General features: G+C 33.8%; 1 protein-coding gene across 3 annotated transcripts in view; it reads left to right on the top strand.

The window, feature by feature from the left end:
- Nucleotides 1–24048, top strand: part of CSNK2A2IP (casein kinase 2 subunit alpha' interacting protein) — a 109603-nt gene extending 85555 nt beyond the window's left edge. For all 3 annotated transcript variants that reach the window (XM_077774882.1, XM_077774881.1, XM_077774883.1), the window contains one exon: nucleotides 20907–24048. In XM_077774882.1, the coding sequence (XP_077631008.1) occupies nucleotides 21191–23347 (2157 nt within the window). In that variant the 5' untranslated portion in view covers nucleotides 20907–21190 and the 3' untranslated portion in view covers nucleotides 23348–24048. The remainder of the gene's footprint in view (nucleotides 1–20906) is intronic.
- The last annotated feature ends 678 nt before the right edge of the window (nucleotides 24049–24726 follow it).

The following is a 24726-nucleotide window of genomic DNA, read 5'->3' as shown; positions in this document are numbered from 1 at the left end:
GAATAAGCAGAACATCTTCAAACATAATATGGAAGACTTTTTGAGATAAATTTTAGTATTCATATAATGTATACATCAAGGAAAGGGTGAAGAGAAAGAGAGAGAAGGAGGGAGAATCATACAGAAAAGAAAAAAGAAACACATTGAAGAGAAAAGAAGGACAATCATGTTTACAGCACAATGTCCCTTAAAAATCTGAATTGCTTTACCCAAATGAGCAAGGCAGAACACATTATATTTAAACCTTGTAAACACTTTATCATTTTATATAATATGCATTACCAGATGCCAAATATCTTGTGAATTTTAAGTGGTAACATTTGCAAGAATAAAAGGTTAATCGGTTATTCCGCACTGAAATACTAGATTAAATGGAATTTAAAAAGTCAAGATCATTAAGGGAGATTCCAAAATAGAGAGGTTGAATGACATACTACCAGGATAATTTAAGGATTCAGAGAGGCTGATATGAATGGAAAAAGAGTATATGAGCTTTTTTTTTCCCCCCTTAAGAAACCTTTTTTGATCCTAAAAGGCGCTTCTGGCCACATTTCATTGTCAAACTGATGGTTGAGTTGTATCATGGTAACAGGATGGCTTTTTCATTAAACATAATCCTTTCATGAAATTTAAACAAAATCTAAATTTAATTATAAAATACAAAAATGTACAAACTTTTAAAAGGAAAGAAATACTACATAAGTTCACAATTAAAATAATTAAAGCAACATTGGCTGCTTGAATCTGATGAACTATATCTACTGCAAACGCTATCTGATCATTCAGGAAGAAGGAAACTCCTCAGATGATCATGACAGTACATGGAATTTTGATAATGTCAGTTTGCTGGGTAGTTATATACTGTGTTGCAGCAGCAAGAAAACAAACAAACTAGAGTTCGTGGCATTCTGTTGTTATACTGAAAATCTTGACTTCATAAAATGGTCAGTATTTAAAATTTAGGAGCAAATCTGTAATTGTCTGTGTGTGTGTGTGTTTACAGAATTTTTAATAGAAAAGCATGAGCAACACTATATTCCAGTCAAAGTTCTAGTGTTTATAATCAGGAAAAATTTATTCCAGGCTGGAATGAAGTCCAATATGCATGAAAGGAAAACTAAGTAGTCTTTATTTATTTGAAGTCTACCACTTGATTCAATAAATGTACTATTAATTAGATCCAAAAATGATTGGTGACTTTTTATTATCAAGCTGTAGCTATTCTTTTCCAAAATTGTATGCAAATGCCAAGTTTATTTTTTTCATACTAGGTTACTTTTCCATTTTTCTATGGGGTGTCTAAGTAATATAATGCTAATGGTACCATAGCCTCTGCCTGCTCTCTGTCAGTCGCTTGGAAGATCACAGCCTGCTTCGAGGGTACCTAAGAATTTATCTTATTGGAGGGTCATTAACAGAGAACAAATTCAAATCCCATTAATGGTCTTGCTCAATTAGTGGCAGATGTTTCAGAATTCATGGCATACTGCCCTCAGTTAAATGGAAGCTACTATATTTCAAGTTCAACTGGAGTTTACCAGGAACTAGAAAATTGTGCAATACCTTCATTATGGGCCAAGAAGGAATTCTTCAACCATAATATTATTATAAAACTTTTCTTAAACACCTTCAATCTTATCTCGTATTGTATATAGGCTATACAGTATATTAGAAAACATGATAAATTTGTGATTTTTTCTAAGTAAAATTAATTGCCAATATCAGAAATGCTAAAGTGTTTTAAGAATCTTAGCATAAAAACAAGATCAAGTTCAATTACTATATTATAAAGGATTGATTTATTACTCATGTATCTCAGACCAGTGTTAAAAAATAGGGTGCCATCATTATTTGCTCTTTAATATCAATTTTAGTAGTATTGAGTAGTTATTAAATTCTTACTATTCTCTAGGTCCTGAACTAAATATGTTACACTTTACTTATCATCATAATAACAACAACTTCCCTGTTAATCTTTCTTAGATTACAAAGGTGATTTCTGGAAAGAAATTTATAAAGGCTAAGAAAATTATTCAAAACACTCAATGAATGGCAGAAGCTATTTCAAACCCAGACCTAATTTCCAAATTCATGTTCTTATTGATTCTGGCATTGCATTTCTCTCTCTACTTTATACCTAGATATTTCAGAAACAACTTTCTAAAATAATGTCTACTCTAAATCTGTAAACTGCTATCAGATTATCACAAAGATGTATTTATCATCAACTTCTCTGAAACTTTTACCAGCTTCCTGCTAGCCACTGGTTTACATAAAATGGTTGTCTGTACATCCACATTCCTTTGTATTGCACCCTAACTTCTGTCTTACCATGCCCTGATTATTTCCTCCATCTGCCTCAGTGACTTCATATTCCCTGAGCATGTTCTTGCTTTCCCCCCTGCTCTGCTTCCCTCTCCAGCATTCTGGTCTTTCAAATTGTGTCCCTTTAATGGCCTTGTACAAATATGACATCATTCCCATGAAATCCTTTCTTTCTTTCTTTCTTTCTTTCTTTCTTTCTTTCTTTCTTTCTTTCTTTCTTTCTTTCTTTCTTTCTTTCTTTCAAGTTTATTTATTTTTGAGAGAGAGACACACACACACACAGAGACAGGGAGGGAGGGAGATTGTATGTATGTGTGTGCATGAGCAAGGGAGGAGCAAAGAGGGAGGGACGGAGAGAGGGAGAGAATCCCAAGCAGGCTCTGCACTATCCAGTTCAGAGCCCAAGGTGGGGCTTGATCTCACAACTTTGAGATAGTGACCTGAGCTGAGATCAAGAATTGAATCTTAACTGACTGAGCCACCCAGGGGCCCCTCCATGAAATCTTTTCTAATAACCAGTCTTTCTATCTTTCAACCTCTTCCAATCTTTAAGTACCTTACATGTCCCAATTTTCTTTGACCTTCTATCCACTGCCTTTGGAAACTACTATTACTGTATATCTGTTGAGTAATGCCTTATCAGTAAGTTGAATGCTGATGCTTCGGAACAGTGCTCCATCGTTCCATGCTGATTTCTTTTTTATAGATCTTTTTTTGAGGTCTATAGTATAAAGTTAGAGTTAAACAAAATAAAAAATAATGTGATAACACACAGTACTCTATAATAGTTTTTATATTTTAATAGGTCTATTTAATTTTAGTTTAGTTGCTTTTACAAATCAGAGTTAGCCACTACCAATAACTGCATGTGCACCAGGATTCAGTGCTTTAAAATTTTTTTTGCTTTGGGATGGAGAGAAAAAGTTTTAAACCAAAAGCTGACCTCCAGTTTACAAGGCTAAAGTGACCTTGTGATTTGTTTTCCAAACTGGGACAGTTTGGGAAGATAACAAGGTAACTAAATGTAGGACAGACTTGGGAAATCCTGGTTTCATTAACTGGCTAGACGATCTTAGGAAAGCCATTCAGTATATTTGGATTCGGATTCCTCATCTGTGGATGGCAAGTTTGAACTAAACATTTGAGATGTTTTCCATCTCTAAACTTTGTGAAAGCTGTAAAATTTGTACTATGCTATAGAATGTATAGCAGTATTGCAAATCTGTTATACTGTTAATACTTTACCATGTGTTTTGCATTTTTGATTTGAAATTCAGCGAAATGTGAATGCAGGAAATGGTAGGGCAAAGAACCCTTCTGGTAGAAAGATAAAATTTAGAAAACTATTAGTTGGAGTTAAGGATGAGATACTTTTCAGATTAACTCGAAAAGAGTTCAGTAGCAATAAAAAAGGAATAGTTAGTAACAACAAATAGCTTGTTATAGATGAATACAGATGTTAAAACAGAATCTTCAGGTTTCAAATAGGAGTTGTGTGGGAGAGGATTTTGAAATGTCTAGACCTCTGGTAGATAAGACATAGGAACTTCTCCAGAAATATGTGCGTGGCAGTGGACATAAAAAAAAAAGGGTATACATCTATTTGCATTAAATATTTTAGATCTTTGGGGCACTTAGGTGGCTCAGTTGGTTAAGCATTAGACTTGATGTTGGCTCAGATCATGATCTCACCCTTCAATGGGTGAGATCAAACCATGTTCTGCACTGACTACATGGAGCCTGCCTGGGACTCTCTCTCCCCAACATTTCTTTGTCCCTCCCTTGGTTTCATGTGTGTGGATGTATGTGTGTGTGTGTGCACTTTCAAAATAAATAAACAAAAGAAAAACATATTTTAGATATTTCTGGATAATCAACTCCAAGGGTTCTAGGAAAAAATATATTTTTAAATGTGTTTGATCCAATTTAAATATTAGTGTTGATGTAATTTTGATTTTTTGTTTGTTTTCATGTAGAAACTATGTCTTTCATGTCGAAAGTGACTTTAGAGGTGTGTGGTCTGTTTTTATATTGTAAACTCTAATGTCTAGAAGTTGCCTGCTTTTCTGAAGTCACCTACAGATTATCTCAGCATCTTTATGTAGCATTTTTATATAGTCATCCTGTTACCTCATCCCAAATGCCAGGAAATAGCCTGACCAGATGCAGATAAAAATATTACATTCTGTTTTAATGCCACTATTTGAATTTCAAAAAAGAGGAAATGATCCTTAATTGTAGATTCAGTTGTTATTTGCAGGTGCAAAAGGGAACTTTGGCTGCTTCATTTAATAACTTATTCCAAGAGTTCAAAGGTGAATTAAGAGGATAGTACAATTTAATAAATGCCCAAATTAACTAGGTGTTGCCTGGAGAAGTTTATGAGCCCTTCAGGGAAGGAGCAATATATTCTATTAGCAAAAGGAACTTCTATTAACTAATCACACAGCATCAGAAAGGTGCAAACCCACTTTTTTTTTTTTAAAGATATCCCTGCTTGATTTTTTATCTATTGCCAAGAAACTGATTAAAGTTTGTTTGGAATTCATGGTTTGGGCTTGGAAGACTTAGGTGTGTCTGAAACCTGCCTAGTACACATTTCCACTTAAATAATTTAACTTCTGCAAAGTGGGATATTTTATTACTGTGGGAAGAAATATAAAGAAACTTAAGGATTAAATGGAATATGTTTCTTGGTTTCCTACATTAACTGATTTTGAGGTTATTTCTTCCTTCAGCTGTTGTACCAGGGAAAAAAAGCAATAAAAAAGTTATATGGTGCATTGCCATGATTGATTATCAGCTGGGTCAAATCCTTAAACAGTAGAAATGTTTTCTTGTCAGATTCTTCAGTTTCAATAGTGTGATATTTTCCTGAACATTCCCATACATTTTAAAAGTCTGATATAAATTGGAAGATCTTTTAGATGGAGAACACAATTTTTCTCCTTAGTTACATAGAATTGTCTTATACTAATACTTAACTGTGAAGTTATCCTGCTACATCTACATACAATAGTTTTGATTTCGATGTAGATTCTTCTTTTCTCATTTACTGTGAACTGATTGTACATGGACTTTATATTTTTATCCAAATGTATGCTTCAAGTACACTGATCAGAATGAAATGCTGGTATGTAGCTATGTTTTTACAGGAGTTTTCTACAACCCAAGTCTGGCTACTTGTTTATCATCTTTATAAAATGTAGTGAGCTCAGTTTTAAAAAGACAATCTTACTTAAAAGCAGAAAAGAAGGGTTAGGCACATCTTGTTTTTAGTAGTTTGTGAGTTTTTTAAAAATTCTTTAGCTCTTGGGAAGATTTAAAAATTAAATAGCTAGACAGCAAAGCTAATACCAGAATTGAAAGGCTGAAGCCCATATATCTCTTGTACACTTGCCATGCTAGATTAGGATGTACATATTTCCTATATGTAGGATACACACATTACACACACAGATACACACAAATCAAGTCCTGTTAATTTACATTTGGCCTCTGAGATCTTTATTGGGTATTCATACATATATCTCAATATACTGTATTTCATTTCCTTATAATTACATAGCTAATGGAAACATCATGGGTTCCCATAGGCAAGAAAACTCAAATACAGATCAACTGTAATGGGTTATGGGAGAGGTATCTATATAACTTAATTTTCCACCATATAATTAGGCAGTGGTAATTATTTTATAATAATAAAATGACAATTTATTAATCATATATTCTTTACTAGACATTCTACCAGGCACTTTAACTACATTTTCCCATTTATTCCTCACAGCAAACACGAGATAACCACTACTATTGTCTTTATTTTATAGATGAGAAAACTAAAGTATCCAGAATTTAGATAATTTATCCAAGATCATAGAGCTATAAAACAATATAATTGAACCTATAATCTTGGTATACTTGACCTATACTTTAAAAAAGTCTTATTGAAGTATAATTGACATACAATAGTAGTTTTAGGTGTATATCATATTGACACAAATTTTATACATCACTCAGTCCTTACCACAGTAGGTATCATCACCATCTATCACCATTTTATTATAATATCATTGACTATATTCCCTATGTTGTACTTTTCATCTCTGTGACTTATTTATTTTATAATTGGAAATTAGTACCTCTTAATCCCCTTCATCTATTTTGCCTACTCCCCTGGCTACCTCCCCTTGGCAACCACCAGTTTGTTCTCTGGATTTAAGAGTCTCTTTGGTTTTCATTTGTTTTGTTTTTAGATTCCACATGTTAGTGAAATCACATAGTATTTGTCTGTGACAACATGGATGAACCTAGTATTCTGCTAAGTGACCAAGTTTTTTTTAAAACTTTCTTGTCAAAAATATGAAAATTATCAGGGCATCCGAGTGACTCAGTCGGTTAAGCATCCAACTCTTGACTTTGGCTCAGGCCATGATCTCATGGTTTCTGAGTTCGAGCCCTGTGTTGTGCCATCAGCGCAAGGTTTGTAAACATACTGTTTATATTAAATGTCTGGTGTTTTGCACTGCTGTTCAATAGAAACATCTAGATTTTACCTCAAATGCTTTAAATTGTTGACCTAGCAATTTTTGCTTGGGATTCTCCCTCTCTCCCTCTCTCTCTGCCCTGCCAACTGCTCATGCACATGCACACACATGCACATGCACTCTCTCTCAAAATAAATAAACATTAAAAAAGTAAAAATATGAAAATTATCTTAACCCTGTTGCATAATTTTTTCCTGATTACAATGAGTTCTTATAAAGTCTTGTTATGTTTCTTAATACACAGAAACCTGGTTCAATCAGTAATCATATATTATGATTAGTTAATTAAAAATTGAGATGTTTTCACTGCATTTTTTATAATATTTTTTTTCTTGTACACATTCAATACTCTGGCTAGTTATATAAGTTAAAAAAATATTCTATTCAGTACCACTGGGTTTGTAAATATATTGTTTATATTAAATGTCTGACGTTTGGCACTGCTGCTGTTCAATGTAAAAATTTGGATTTTACCTTGAATGCTTAAAATTGCTGACATAGCAATTTTTAATAGTGTTATAAATGAGGAAGCATATAAAAACAATGAGCTTGATAGGAAATAGAAGAAGGGTTTAGGAGTAGGAGTTAGGAAAAATGAGTGCAAATTGAGAAAAGAGGTGCATAGATGTGGGTCAGAGAGAAAGGGTCAGGAAGATGAAAAGTCTTGGAAGGTATGTAGAGCATGACTGAAAACAGATGCTGGCAGCAGTCAAGGGAGAGGCAGACAGGAGATCATGATTCTGAAGGTTATTTATCTTTTAAAGATAGAGAAACAGAAATCAAATGTCCTTCTGTATTCAGAGGGAACCTGAAAGGATATTTCTTACCATCTTTGAAGAGAAAAATGATGAAGTCAAACCTAGGGTGTGTGACCCACAGGGCCAGGCCACTGTTCTTCATAAAAATGGAGTTACTATCAATACCTACTGAAAAGGGTTGTTACAGAACAGTAAAAGAGTTAATGCATATAGCAAGAACTGGGAAAATCCTGTCTATTAATCGTCGCCACAATCGTTTCTATATTACTTCATTTGCCATTCCCCAGTTTTCGATGAATAGAAGAAAGTTTTGGGAAATAGAGGGATAGAAAAATAGTAAAGGAGTAACGGAATCATTTTGATTTATTTGTGATATCAAAGGTCTAAATAAAAATTTTTACTTTTTTTGTTTATACTTTCCATGTAATGTTTTAAGAAATATATGTGACAAAATTCCTTTTGTTGTATCACAGATAATGCTTCCAAGAGAAAATATTGCAGGATAGACTCCTAGGAAGAATTCTAAAATTTGTATATCTTAAAACAAGATATTAACTAGGTAGATGAACAAACCAAAAGTTGATTTATATTTACTTGTAGTAAGCTTATATGAAGAAATTCTGAACAAAGAGTAGTACTGGAGCTCAGACAAAATCTTTTAATCATAAAATCAAAAGTATAGAAGAATTAGATTCATCTTTTATGTGGAAGGTTTCTTTTAAAAAAGGATCTAAACTAGTGAAAATTTAGGTGAAGGCATTAATAGTAGCTTATTTAAAAAGTCTTTTATGCTTATGAAAATAAGTCAAAGGTTATGCAGTTATTATATGCAGTAAATTATAGAAATGTTACCTGCCATCATGACAATATTTTAGTTTGTCGTCATGATGAGAAAACTAATCTCTTGAATTTGGAAAAGATTAATATTGCTAGCTATTTGCCAAATATGATATTTTAAAATATCTTATTTCATTCTTACCTTAAAATGGTGATCATTAGGCTACTGTCAAATACATGAAGATACAGAAATGTTATATTTATGTATTAACTAGTTTAATGCATTTGGAACAAAATCTGCATTACTGAAATCTAATCATTTTAGATTCAGACAGCAAGCGGTGTTCTGTTAAATGAAAAACACAAATCAAGCAATATGAAGGCAATGTGTAACCTACCAAATTATCCATTGGAAGCTGTGTTCTTGATTTTGTATGAGCAAAATATCTTGAATTAGACATGCAATGTAATCAACAGGTCTCTTAATGTGTCATGGTTTTCCATAAGGTCCTTCCCTTTGTTTGCACAGCTGCTTTCTAGAGACCTGTATATCACATTTCCCTTATATTATTGTCACTGCTATTTTAAACCTAGTGACTATTTCCAGGAAGAAAGTTGCTTGTACAAACGTTTGATCTTGTGAAAACTTGATCCATTGTTTCATTATCATTGAAATTTTTAATTTTTCTGTAGTCAAGATATTTGGATTGTCCAATATACTGTTAAACTGTGACTTCTCTAAAAAAGAAGAGATGTTTATGTAAGTTTAGCCCAGAGAGTATAGTATAACATATTCCAACATCTAGTACCATTCAATCATTTTGTTAGAAATATTATGTTATAGGGCAATTGATTTACAGATGATTTATTGACTTTGAAGAGATACCTTAAACCTCACTCTCAAAGGCTATGTCTATTTTAAAGTAAAATTTATAGGCCAACAATGCTATGAACTTAATACCAAATTACACAACTGACTTTTAAAGCATATACACTTCTAATAAAACACACTGACACCAATATACTTTGTATTAGCAACAAGAAGCCAATTAGCAAGACACTGTGCTATTTGGTTCCTACCTAGGTTTACAGTCTGATTATTCACAATCATCTTAATGATCTCACTTCTCTAGTTGATTGTTTCTTCTCCTCAACAGTTACCTCCAGGATAAGATTTATACTTTTTAGGACTATACAGAGCCCTTCTTCATCTGCTTCCATCCTCATCTTTCCAAGATGCCCTCTTACAGTAACCCGTGTTACCGCCACAGTGAATCTCTCACTCTCCCTGAATGTTTTAGGTTCTTTCATACTTTTGTGCCTTTTCTTGATTCCTTTCCCCTGATTTTCAATGGTGAAATGATCGTTCAAAAATCCAATTCGTTTCTCTCTTCTTCTTTGAAGCTTTACTGGACTTCTTATCTGATAGAGAAGTGCACACATTTCATAAAACCATGACTCTGAAAGTGTAAATCATTCTCTATTTGACAAGACACACAGCCACATATGCTTTTGTTACTTGAAGGTAACATGGAAAGTACCTCAAAACTTTTAAATTGTGCCTTTATGTTGAACAACTTGATGATTATTATAATTAATCAACTTGATATTGTAAGACATCACTTTCTTTGGCATCTTGTGAATTTGTTGGACATACTAACTTTATTGGAACTCCAGGTTATATTCTCACATATGTCACAAGTAAAAACTGTTAAAAATATAATTCTTGTATTAAATGATCATATTGGGTGGGTCAAAGCTTATCTCCCAGGTATGGTTAATTTTTTAAGGCAAACTACGTAGGAGAAATATTTGCAGTATTTGTGATTAAAGTTAGACATAATATATAAAGAACCCTTACATTCAATGACAATAAGATGAATACACTTATTGAATCATGGGTAAATAAAGGGACCAGGACATAACAAATAGAGAAATATAGGTAGCCAAATTTAGTTCATATTTAAAATATGGATATTAAAATAAATTGTCATGGGGTAGATGCCAGCAAAGAGAAAAATGTCTGAAATAGTCTGGATCCAGAATTTGTAAAGTAGGCAAGTGTCACTTATCTATTACTGATGGGAATGTATTTTTGTTTTTACTTTTTAGAAATTCACTGGAGGAATATTTAGCAAAATATTTTAAAGTTTTAGCATCTGAAATTTTATATGAAAAAAGTAATCTAAAAAAAGTAAAGATGTACAATAATAATGATCCTCTAAGCCTTGCTTTAAAGTAGTAGAAATACAATGATGCACTTATGGACACCAGTTAAAATTATATTTTGGAAAAATATTTAAATACATGAAAATATCTGTGTTATTTCACTAACCAAACAAAAAAGAAAATAAGTACCTCATATATGTATAAAAATGAAGATACATAGAAACATTGGAATGATATACACACAGTAACTCTTGATGGTGGGATTATATTGATTTTTATTTTCTTGATCATATTCTTTTCTAAGTCTTCTATAATAAATATGTATTACATTTATCACTAGAATATTTAAATAACTAGTTTACTTGAAATTGAAAGCAAAAAAGTTACAAGCATAAAAATTAATGGATTTTTACAAAGAATATTATTTAAAAACGTGTCTAGACTGGGCTAACTCAACTCTGCATACCAAGCCCATGGTTCTTGAAGTTTTTTAGGACTTGACAACAGAGGGGATAGACAGTGTTGAATACAGCTGCATGGCAATGGATAGATTTCTGTAAAACCCGTGGTGGGGTGGCTTAAAGTCCACTCCACTAACAGCTCCATGTGTTTGGGTGAAAACTTTTAAAATATATATTTCTTTAAATTCAAGTCAGTTAACATACAGTGTCGTATTGGTTTTAGGAGGAGAACCCAATGATTCATCACTTATATAAAGCACTCAGAGCTCATCCTAAAATGTGCCCTGATTGCTGGTAAAAAATGGCCATTTTCTCAAAGTTCTTACTTTGAATAGAGAATTGTAGAGCTCTTTCTGGAAAATTATATTTATTTTTCTGTACATTAGAACATGGTCCTTTCAGTATTACTTCTCCTCACAGGGAATGTAAATAGTATAGAGCCTACAAGTTTGTCTAGCATGAAAGTAGCTCAAGTTTCTTTTCTAAGAATCATTGAAGCAGTCATATTTCTAGTTTTCATGAAACTTCTCTTGGGGAGAGGCACATTCACAATCAGGAATATGTATAGATGACTGTGCATGTATATGCAGGTAGAATAGAGTTCAGAAAACATAGCCCTGGAGTAGAATCTGAGAGATTTCTCATAGGTTTATACTTAGAAAAAGATGAGAATGGAATGTCTGAGCTCAAAGTAGAAATGTCAGGTACTAATGTCAAATAGTCATGTCAAGCTAGAGATAAACCTTGGATTACAGAGATTTCTTCTCTCGTCTTCTGTTTACTGAGCCAGTACGTCTCATGCAGTGGGCTCCCCAAAGAGGATTATCCTCTTTGAGTGATCAATTCTTACTCTGACTCTAGCGCTTAAGAATTGACTTTCAAGAAATTCTCTAAATTCATATCTTTTGAATTGCAAAAATGATATAGGCCCAAGGGTATTTTAGATGCTGAGAGTTTGGCAGACAGGAGACACCAAACCACTAAACAGATTAAAACAAATAATGCTAGGTTACTCTAGACTAAAATTAAAAAAAAAAAAAAAAAGATATTGCATGCTCTATTAACTCAATCTTAAATTGCTGGAATAGTAATATATATGTACAAGAATACTGAATATAAAGGCCAAACCAATCTTTACCAGTTTTTAAGCATCTATGCATTTATATTATTATTGTATGGGTTTTCTGGAGGCCTCTTTGATGTTTTTTTGAACCTAGAGCATACACATATTTCTATTTTGATGGTTTATTGAGAACACAAAGCATTTACCTCACTGTATTATCATTGTTCAGAGGTCTTACATTTGAAATATGAAACATGGTTGGTTTGTCATACACTTTTTGTTTTATATATATATATTTGTCTAATAATTTGTAATAATTTTGCTCCTAAATTCTCAACTGAAGATGGGATCCCTGAGATTAGAAGTAGTGGTATTCTGGGGTGCCTGGGTGGCTCAGTTAGTTAAGTGTCTGACTTCAGCTCAAGTCATGATCTTGTGGTTTGTGAGTTCGAACCCTCCATCAGGCTCTGTGCTGACAGCTCAGAGCCTGGAGCCTTCTTCAGATTTTGTGTCTCCCCCTCTCTCTGCCCCTCCCATGTTCATACTCTGTCTCTCAATAATAAAACTTTAAAAAAAATTTTTTTTAAGGAAGTAGTGATATTCCATTGTATGAAGCTACTGTAAATTGTTGATTAATTCACTTGCTGAAGGACATTAGATAATTTTCAGTTTTGGACTTTTAAACTAAAGCTGCAATGAACATATTTCTACAGGTCTTTGTATAGATGTGTACTTTCTTTTCTCTTGGATAAATACTAGGAGTGCAATGGCTGGATGGTATGATACATGTAATATTTTGCTTTCTAAGAAATGGTCAAATTGGGACGCCTGGGTGGCTCAGTCGGTTAAGCGTCTGACTTCAGCTCATCGTGGTCTCACAGTTCGTGGGTTTGAGCCCCGCTTCAGGCTCTGTGCTGACAGCTCAGAGCCTGGAGCCTGCTTCTCATTCTGTGTCTCCCTCTCTCTCTCTGCTGCTTCCCCACTCATGCTCTGCTTCTGTCTCAATAATAAATATAAAAATTAAAAAAAAAAAGAAATGGTCAAACTATTTTCTAAACTTCTTGTGCTGTTTTATGTCTGTCTGTCTGTATATATTTACTTATTTATTTCTTAAGTGTTTATTTATTTTGAGAGGGAGGACACAAGCTGGGGAGGGGCAGAGAAAGAGGGAGACAGAGAATTCAAAGCAGGCTCCAGACTCTGAGCTGTCAGCGCAGAACCTGATGCGGGGCTCGAACGCACAGTGAGATCATGACCTGAGCTGAAGTTGGACACTTAATCAACTGACCCACCCAGGTATCTCTCGGGCTGTTTTAAACTTTCTCCAACAGTGTATTAGAGTTCCATTTCTTCCATACTATTGTCAGCATTTAGTAGGTTAATGTAAAAACAAAGTTAGCACCTCTAATAAGTATTTAGTTGTATCTCATGTGGTTTCAATTTCCATTTCCTAATGACCAGTGATGTTGAGTATCTTCTCATGTGCTTTTTTCCCCCCATTCACACATCATCTTTGGAGAGCTGTCCAAATATCCTTCCCATTTTTCTATTGGATCACTTGCTTTCTTACTGTGTTTTTAGACTTCTCTGTATACTTTTGATAACATGTCCTTTGTCATATATTTCTACACATTTCCCTGCATTTTTAGCTTACCTATTCATTTTCCCAAAAAAATCTTATGAAAGCAGAAGTTTATAATTTTTGGTAGAGTTCAGTTTATTCATTTGTTCTTTTATTCATTGTGCTTTTCGTGTCACATCTAAAAATCTATACCCAATTTAAAGTTACAAAGTTTTCCTCTGTATTTTCCTCCAGGATGTTTGTAGATTTAGGTTTTATGTTAGATCTGTAATTCCATTATGAATTGATTTTTATGTATAATTTGAGGTATGGTCAAATTTCATATATATATAGTTTTTTTTGGCAGATATATATCCAATGATTACAGCATCATTTGGAAGGATAGTTCTCCACTGAATTGCTTTTGCACATTCTGAAAAAATTAGCCATCCACATATGTGTGGGTGTATTTCTGAACTTCCTATTCTGTTCCAGTGATGTACTGGTCTACCTTTGTGTCCATAGAGACCATTTTGACTGTTGTTGCTTTTTAAAAAAATTTATTTATTTTTGAGAGAGGTGGGAGGGGCAGAGAGAGAGAGAGACACAGAATCTGAAGCAGGCTCCAGGCTCCGAGCTGTCAGCACAGAGCCTGATGTGGGGCTCAAACCCATGAACCATGATATCATGACCTGATTGGAAGCCAGATGCCCAACTGACTGAGCCACTCAGGTGCCCCAACTGTTGTTGCTTTTTAATAAGTCTTGAAGTCAGGTAATGTTTACCTTCCGATTTTCTTCTTTTTCAAAGCCGTTTTGTCTATTTTAGCTCTTTTTCATTCCAACTCTTCACCCAGATTTTCCTAATGTTAACATCTTACATCACCATTGCCCATTAATCAAAACAAAGACATTAACATTGGTACAATATTATTGATTGAACTATAGATTTTAATAGAATTTCATCCTTTTTTCCATTAATGTCTTTTTGTTGATCCAGGATCCAATCCAAGATACCACATTGCATTTAGTCATTATGTTTAGATTTTTTTCTAATCAGTGACAGTTTCTCTATCTTTCCTTTTTTTCTCCCATGACTTTCACACTTTTAAGGAGTATTGGTGAAATATTTTACAGAAATTTCCTTAATTTGGGCTTGTTTGATATTTTCTCATGACAAGATTGGGAGTATGGATTTGGGAAAAGTGTAATATCATTTTTAAATTGTTGGATTTGACTCAGTAAAAGTTTGGGATTTATGCATTTATCTGAGGAAAATAAGTCTATAGGTTTTTTTTTTTAAATATAGTAATCCTTTTGTTTGGTTTTAGTATTAGGGTAGTACTTGATTCTTAGGATGAGTTATGAAGAAATTTTTTCATTTGAATTTTCTAGAAAGGTATGTACAGAATTGAAATTATTTCTTCCTTGAATGTTTGTTATAATCCACCAGTGAAGCCATCAGAGTCTGAAGTTTTCTTTGTGGTAAGGCTTTAAACTGAAATTCGATGTATTTAATAGATATAGGGATCTATAGTTTTAGAATTTATTTTTGAGTAAGCGTTGGCAGTTCGAGTCTTGCAAGAATATGTTTCTTTCATCAGACTTGTCTACTATATTGGCATAATATTCTTAGTATTATTTTATTACTCTTTTCAATATTTTACAGTTGTTGGTAATATCACCTCTCATTCCTGGTATTTGTAATTTATTTCTCTCTCCTTTTTCCTTCCTGACATGACTGACTAAATGTCTTCAATTTTATTGAAATCAACTAACTTTTGGTATCTTTGATTTTCTGGTTTCTATATTATTAATTCTCTTCTACTCTTTTGTTTTTTTCTACTTAATTTTGGCTTAATGTTCTTTTTTCTCTTCGTTTAATAAGCAAGCTAATATCCTTGGTTTGAAAGCTTTCTTCTTTTCTAATATAGTTTTTTAATGCTACAGATATATCCCTCTCATAAGTTCTGCTAAGCACCATCCTGAACATTTTTATACAGCCGATTTTTACTTTCACTTATTGCAAAATAATTCTTAACTTCCTTTTTGAATTCTTTAGCCCATGGATAATTTAGAAATATATTTTTTATACTAAATGGTTATTTTTTCAGATATTTTTGTTATTAATAATAATTACCTTCATTGCCAAATTCAAGAACGTGTTATGTATGACTCAATCCCATTTGAATTTATTGAAATTTGTTTTATAGTCTATAATGTTTTGGTGCATATTCTCTGTGCACTTGATAAGAATGTTTTGGAGTGAAATGTTCTATGAATACAATTAAGTCTAGTTAATTGATAAGCTTTCTTTCAAATTTTGAAATATAAATTCTTACTGATTTTCTGCTTGTTTCTATCCATTAGTGAAAACGTTACTGAAATTTCTAATTATAATTTTTCTATTTATTAGAAATATTTTTTGAAAAAAAGAAGTAGAATGCAGAACACAGAGCATCTGTGCACTGGAAAGAGAAATGAAAGATGCAAAAGAAGCATCTTTTGCAGTAAACTGTTGGCTTTCTTTGATCACTAGGCATTTGTATTTCTTCTCTATAAATTTTTCAAATAATTGCTCATTTTTGCAATAAGATATTTGTATTTTTATTGAATTGTTAGAGCAAATTATATATAAAATATCTATGGTCATTATATACCCTGTTAAGTGTTGATATTTAGAAATATTCTTAATTCATATATACAAATTTAGTAAAGTGACTTCATTGAACTTTCTGAATTTTAATATATTATTGATTCATTCAGGTTTCCTTTATTCTAAATTGAGTTTTTAATCATATAATATGCATAGAGATATAATTTAATTTTTGCCTTTTAAATAGTTACAGTTCTTTATTTTTACTGCCTTTTTTTTCTTTATTTCATTTGCCAGATCCTCCCAAACAACATTAAGGTGTAATAGTGACTGTATGATGAATATACTTGTCTATTATCAGACTCTAATGGGACTAGCTCATAGTTCAATATCAACTGAATGATTTAATTGTGGTTTCAGATAGAAGTTTGTTTTCATTAAATAACTAGTTTTTTAGTAGTTTACTGAGTTTTATGAGGAGGTGTGGTTGGATTTTATAAAATGGCTTTTTTGAGCATCTATTAGGATTTATTTTGAATTATGAACATGATGAATTATAATGTTTACTAATAAATCATTACATTGTGTGAATAAGATCCAGTTGGTGGTAGTTGATATTTAGTTTATTGTTATGTTAAATTAAGTTTTTTTATTCCATTTAGGAATTTTGCATGTGAAATAAGTGACATTTTATTATTATTATTTTTGAATTTTTTGGTCATGGTATAATATCAGAACTATGTACAGCAGCTTCATAGAACAAATTTAGACTTTCTATATTGACTATATTCTGAAAATATAAGTTTATATAACACTATGTAAATCCCTTCATTGAAAGTTTGAAAGAACTCGACTATAAAGAGAATTTGGGCCCAGAGACTATTTGTGGGTTAATTTTTTTCTTAAGTAGTATTCATTTTTTTCCATAGTTATAGCAAAACACATTCTTTGAAATGAGAGTGCCATTTCCCTGCATTAGTCTGAAAGTGGAAAACATTCAGAAATGCTATTTTTCTCTGGTTTTTGTCTTAAATAGATTTTTGTTAGTTACATTTGTTTTGAATTTCTTTATTCTTCTACATATGATAGCAGGATTTCCACATCACATTCTTCTTTTTTTTTTTTCCAAGTTTTCATTACATCTGGGTGCCAGATCTTGGTTCATCCTTTAATGTTTCACCTTTCCGTCCAATTTTGTTTCAGATGTGTCTTTTCAAATTATCATCAAGTTATGTATTTTTTAACTTTTTATTGAAGTTAAGAAACATACAAAAATACACATAGTGTAAGTGTTAAAGCTCAATTATCACAAAATGAGTTCACTCATACAATCATCATCCAGGTCAAGAAACAGAATAGTACCACTACCCTAGAAGTTTTGATCCCTCCTAATCTCTACCTCCCCAAATGTATTTGCTTGGCTTTTAAGATCATACTATGATGTTATTTTGTACTTTCATATGTAAAATTTTAAAGTATTTTTTGGGCATGTTATTCTTTTCATTCAACATTTTGTATGTGAGATTCATCCATGTAGTTGCATGGTGCTCGACTTTCTGCTAATTTTCATTGTTGTTTGGTATTTCATTGAATGAATATATCATAACATTTATATATTCTGCTATTGATAGCTAATTCTAGTTTGGAGCTATTGTGAATAATGTTCCAGTGAACATCCTAGGGCATGTATTTTGGTGCAAATAATCATTCATTACATGCCTATTGTATTATACCTAGGTGTGAAATATAATATGTTTCTCTGTCTGTGTGTGTGTATGTATACTAATTAATCTACATAGTTACAAATCGTTGGCTTTATCTGTTTTTATTTCATTTTATTTTACATTAGTCATATTTTGATAATGTGTTGTAGTATCTCTCCGTGTTTTAATTTTTTAATGTTTATTTTTAAGAGAGAGACAGATTGCAAGCAGGGGGGGGCAGAGAGAAGAGATACAGAATCCAAATCAGGCTCCAAGCTCTGAACTGTCAGCACAGAGCCCGAAGTGGGGTTCAAACTCACAGACAGTGATATCATGCCTTGAACCGAAGTCAGACGCTTACTGAACCACCCAGGCACCCCTCTCTGTTTTAAATATGCACTTCACTGGTTTCCAATGAGGATGAGCTTTAGCACTAGTGTTTGGATATCCTCATTTGTGAAGTGCCTGTTCGTGTGTTTTGACATCATTCAAACTGTATTTTGTTTTCTTAACATACAGAGGTTATCATGTGTGTAATATTTCTACGATAATATCCATATCCTTATTTTTCAGATATTATGTATTATAAATATGTTTCACATTCTTTCATTTGCCTTCACTTTTTCTAAATATGGTGCATTTTGATAATTGGGAGTTCTTAGTTTTAATTTATCAATTTTTAATGGTCATTGCTTTTTGTGTTCTGTTTAAGAAATCTTTGCATACATCAAGGTCATGAAGTTATTCTGTATTAACAATTAGAAGCATGTTAGGGTGCCACACAGTACACAGTGAAGTGTACCATTTTTTCTGTCTTTAAAAAATTGGGTGTGTGGGGCACCTGGGTGGCTTAGTCAGTTAAGCGTCCGACTTTAACTTAGGTCATGATCTCACGGTTCGTGGGTTCGAGCCCTGTGTCGGGCTCTGTGCTGACTGCCAGATCAGAGCCTGGAGCCTATTTCAGAGTCTGTATCTCCCTCTCTCTCTGACCCTCCCCTGTTCACGCTGTCTCTCTCTCTCCTAGAAATAAATAAAAATATTTTTAAAAAATTGGATGTCAAATCACACCATACAAAATCCAACAACCACAAATAACTTCAATGCTTATTATTCATGCAGATATAAGCAAAGTGAAGGGAATCCTCAATTGAGCAGGAGCTGTGTCTCAATAGCAAAAACTTGCTCTTGCATGTCCAGAAGTGCAGATGGAAGAGAGTGAGTGAGGTCATGGAGGAAAGATATATAGCAGTTAATTTAGTAATACATTTTTCTACACGAGATATGCCTATTATATAAAGTAAAATAGTGGCATTGGATAGGAAAAGGTAAATTAAGATGTGGAAGAGGTATAATCAGCTAATATTAGTATGTAAGTGGTTCTGGAGTGTGAAGCTGTCCAGGGCAATTTCAAAGATTCTGAATTAGATAACTAGCCTTTAGACACTGAGATAGAAGGCATAGAAAAAGATTTCTCTAGAAGAAGAAATAACTTTATTGAGTTTATGTGTTTTGTGTTTGAATTCTCTTTGGGAATTTAGGTAGAGAAGTCTGATTATTAGTTGAAAATATAATTTTGAAGCTAAAGAGAAAACCAGCACTAGAGACAAAAGATTAGGAACTCAGTGGCATGTAAATAATATTGTTGGTACTTGGAAAATTCCACAAAAAAGGACTCATAACTTGAAAGTGAGTGAATTATGATATCAACAAGATATATTTTAAAATAGATGTACATAAGATTAGAGTATATTTAAAGATGTATGTAAGATTAGGTGAAAATCTCCTTCTAGGGGAAGGGGAAGATTAGGGGAAATTCTTCTAGCAGTAATAGAATTGATAGTTGATTAAATAGATAAAGTGGCATATATGAAGAATACATTTGTCCATCAGAAATTGGGTTGGTAAGTCATGGAAGCATAAGAAAGAATCATGAAACCAAAGTTGGACAGTTCCCACATTCAAGGGCCTTAAGGCCAATGTGTTTATTGGCTGATCCCAAAGTCTATTGCAATCACTGTCAGTTTTTTGTCATACCCTGTGTCTTAGCCTTAAAACCTGAAGAACAAATGCTTGACCATGAAAATGCACTAAAATAGTGTCATGTTCTATTATGTGTCATCTTTTAAAAAGTAGCACATCTATCTTTTCTGAGCTTGTATCACTTTTGGCCAGCTATGTATTTCTGGGTTTTTTTTGTGTGTGAAGTTTCTATAGTTTATTTTTAAATTGTAAACAACTAGTGTGATTGCATAGGACTAAAATAAAAAGAGAAGAGACCTGGTGATTGAACACTTAGCACTATATTGAGGTAAGAGGAAAATAAAATAAATTAGTGAAGGCCTGGAGTGAAATGAAAGAATGAATGGAGATAATCAGAGTAAAAGGAAATAATAAACATGAACAAAGGCATTCATTTTCAAAGGTAGTAGTCGACAGTTTAAAAAGATACAATGGTGAAAAATAAGAACAAGATTAAAGGTATGCAATAGACATTCAACTAGAATTATAGACTTTTAGAAAGAAGCTAAAAGATGATAAGAATAGATAATTGAATCTAAATTGAAAATCAACATTTCAGAATTTCCATTTCACTTTTCTCTAAGATTCTCTTATTTCATGCAACAAACTTACCATAGATTTTTTTTTTTAACTTAAGCCACCAAGAAAGGAGTACCAGAAATGGCTATTACCTTTTATTTGAGCGTCTGTTATATCCTGGACAATGCTATTCTTTTGTATCTTGTTTAGTCTTTAGCTCAATAAGTTAAATATCATATTTATTTTATGGATACATGAATGGGGTTTAGAAAGTTTAATTCAAAAGTTGTACACAGAGTAAGTGGCTTGGATTTTACATAAAGCCCATGCTCTAGTCACTACAACAAATTGGGAAAATTTTAATATTCCTATAAGGATCTCTTCTGAACTCTCTTCACTATTATATTAACAGGCATTATTTCCTCAAGACAGAGAGAGAGAAAACTCTAGGAAATGAAAGAGAAGACAGAGGAGAATCTCAAACGGTGATAATTTTTTCAACCTCATCTACACCTCAATTTTGAGACACTCTGTAATATTTGGGAATTAACAGAAAGGAAACAAGATAGAAGTTAGAAACTACTGAAGAATATTAATTAAAAATATTCTTTGTCCATGGAATCCAGCTAAAAGTCTAGTTACTAAAATATCTCACAAACCAACTGCTTTCAAAAAGACCTCCACCACTAGCACAAGATGGTGCCATTGACATATTATGATCAACAGTTTGTGCCATTAGAACACTCTTACCAGCCGGCCACAACCAATTCATTGACACATCAAAACACAGGTCAAAAACTAAATCAACCCAGTAACCAGCCTGTAGTCAGAGTGCAATCCCACAGTAATTACCTTGCAGCACCTCCAGTTAACTCTAAGAGGATGGTACAGAGCTGCTCAGTATTGCTCTCTGCCAAGTCTCAGGACACAATTTCACATGGCTTCTATAACAAGTCTCCAAAAGCACCATTATCCCAATCCAAATATCAAGGCACACCTTCTCTAGGCCAGAAAACTTTACTGCAGCCTAATCTGAGAGCCCTGAGCTCACCTTTGATCCACCCTAAATCCTTGACAACATCTTCACTTGACCTTAATAAGACATCTCTGTCACTGGAGTCCAGTCAAACAGACTTAAGCTCACGATTGCCCCTCCCCAAACCTCAGACCATATGTTCCCGAGATGTTTGCTGGACATCACTTACACAGAAGTCTAATCAAAGAGTCTCAAGTTCATCATTATTTCCCCCCAGACATCAAGAAACACCTTCCCTAGACATCTTTTGGAAATCATCTACTTTGGGACCTAATCAAAGAGTGCTTAGCACAGCATTACCACAGTCCAAGCCTCAGAAAACATCTTCATTGGATGGCCTTTGGACATCTTTATTAGAGCGCAATCAAAGATCTTTGAGCTCACCATCACTCAACTCTACATCTCAAAAACATGACTTGCTTCAGTCATCATGCTCATTGGAGTCTAATCAAAATAGCTCTGAGCTGTTACCTGACTCCAGACCTCAGAAAACAGCTGCTTTGAGCTCTAATTCCAATGTTCTGAGCTTACCATTGTCCCAGTCAAAACCAAGGAAACCACCGTTAGCACATTCTGTCCACCAGACTAAGAGTTTGCCATTGTTCCCACCTAAATCTCAGACGGTGCTTACACTTAATCATGACTTCAGGACTCTGAGCTCACCAGTTTGTCACTCCAATTTTCAGAACGCCTCTTCACCAAATAACAAACACAGAGCCACACATTTATATTCACTCCAGTCTAAACGAAATGTCTCAGGTCAATCATTATCAAGCTCTAAACACTTTATCAGGAACATAGCTGTTTCAACACTGGGCTCCAGATTCCAAACTAAAGGCAGCTTTGATCTTTGTGCAAAGACAGCATCAAATAAAGAAATTTCATGGAGTTTAGATTACATTCATCCCTGCATCGTTAAAGGTGGAACTGTCCCTAATGATGTTGTAAATAAAATTGTCAACTCTCTCTCCAAGACCAGAATCCAGAGGGATCTCTGTAGGCAGATTCTCTTTCGAAGGATGAGGGGAAGGCCAAATCCTCATCCTGGTCCCCGCCTTTCATCAAATTATATGGTATGTTTAGCTTGCGCTTCCTGCATAAAATCTCAGTGTAACCATCTTACAGGAAGGAAAGATCCTCGTGGCGCAACGCTATTTGTCATACCAACACCTGAGCTCAGTTCTGAGGGGGAGGTAGAAGTGAAATTAGTTTTGCTCCTTTCTGTACCAGAGACTTCTCTCTCATCTGGTCTCCGATCCTCTGTGAAAAAAAATCAGCCTGATGAAGTCCCTGAAGACAACCCTGAAGGAATGGAGAAGATGGAAATTCTCCCTGCATCTAAACCTGATATCACCCAGAAGCTAAATAGCAAAAACAAATGGCTGACAGTAGCCGCTGAGGACAAAGTTGTAAGCCAACAACCCCAGGCTATTGACTGGCTACTTTATGTTAAAAAAAGTAATAATTTTGAGCCACAGTCCCTGCCTACATCCTCTTCATCCTCTTCCTCTTCATCATCTTCCTCCTCATCTTCCTCTTCAACTCTGCCCTCTTTACCCCCTCCTTCCAAAGAGTCTACCACATCTACTCTCTCAGGTTGTGTGTTCACTAAGGTACTTAGTTACCACCGGTTGCCTCCAGGGGTCTCCTGGCTTGAGTTTATATGTAGTAAAAATCATCAGCCACTTACTGGGAAACCAAAACAAAACCAATCACCATCTCCCAAAACAAGGCCTATGAGGAATAGCACCACAGTAAAAAGGTCAAAGGGACCAAAGATACTATTCAAATTTTTCCAGACAAAGTCTCAAAAATGAGAGAAATATTGATTAAATTAACTTTTGTTTCTTTGAAAGCAATTGACCTCAGTTCTTTGAAACTCGAGATTGATTTCCTATCATGCTTATTAAAATCTTAGTAATAACTAAGTGTGATTGTATATTTTACCTGATGAAGCACCTAGTTAAGGGGAACTAATTATCTTAAGTCTATTTTCTACTTGAATAATAGACTATGATCCTAGAAGGCAAAACTGAATCCCAGGTTATTAACCAAATGCCTGGCTTATAGTAGCCACTGTATAATCATTGTTTTCATGGATTAATCATAATTGGCCATAAACCAGAAATGCCTCATCTATCTTACCCTGAATAGTATCCATCTCATTGTTATTCTCCTTCCTCATAGAATATGCTAATGCAGTATCCTTAAACCAATGTATGCTCATCTGTTTCCCTATCTCCTAAGAAAATTCAGATTATGGTCAATAGCTAAGAATGTATGTAAAGAGGAATCTATTCTCTAGTTATGATAATCTCTTTCTAGTTATGTGCTCCTAGGGAAACTTCTTCTATGCTAAGATCCTATACTCTGAAATCCAACTATCTATTCAACCTTAGTTAACAAATCTCAGAAGAGAATAACTAACTGGTACAAATATCTTTACCTATTGTCTGTGCCAATATTTAAATTATACATTCTAAAGTCACCTGTTCATCACTTCTCTCTATACATCCAAAATGGGTTAATAAAAATGTTTTAAAAATGGTTTTGTTCCACTGGGTCTCCTGGTCATGGGAAGAAAAGGGAGTTGTCTTAAATTGCTCACCTTAAGTGATCATCCCCACGGGCTAGAATTAGTATCACTTGCATGCACTGATGACTCACAGTTCTGTTCCACCAACATCTTTCTGACTGTATACTGGACATTTCCAGTTGGAACTTTGCACAGGCATCCTAAAGCCAACATGATCCACTAGAAATTATTATCTTTACATGATCGTTTGGGTCATTACATTTACAATCCTTTGTCCCCAGTGTTCCACCATTCATCGCAGAGTCATGTTTGACTGTTTTTCTCATTGCCTGCCCCTTTCTACGCCCATGAGTTCTGTGGCCTTAGTCTTCTTACAGCCCAGCATTGTCACTATCCTAGTTGTGGTCACATCCATTTGTCACCAGAACCACTGCAATATCTCCTAAACATGCACTTCTAACTTTTGAATGCAGTTGTAAGACACAGATATGATAATGCCCCTCCACTGCTTAGGGTCCTTTCATCATTGGCCAGTGTTTTCTTGGGAAAGCTTCAATTTTTTTTATGCTTGAACTATAGCAGCCACTCAAAATTTATTTCTGGTTCTTCTCCTGTCTCCTATCAGATGCCTTAGATGGCTAAGGCACTAATTGCTTTAAA

Source organism: Crocuta crocuta, unplaced genomic scaffold (assembly GCF_008692635.1).
Source record: "Crocuta crocuta isolate KB4526 unplaced genomic scaffold, BGI_CrCroc_1.0 scaffold6, whole genome shotgun sequence".
Taxonomy (NCBI): domain Eukaryota; kingdom Metazoa; phylum Chordata; class Mammalia; order Carnivora; family Hyaenidae; genus Crocuta; species Crocuta crocuta.
This window is presented reverse-complemented; position numbering and strand designations above follow the sequence as displayed.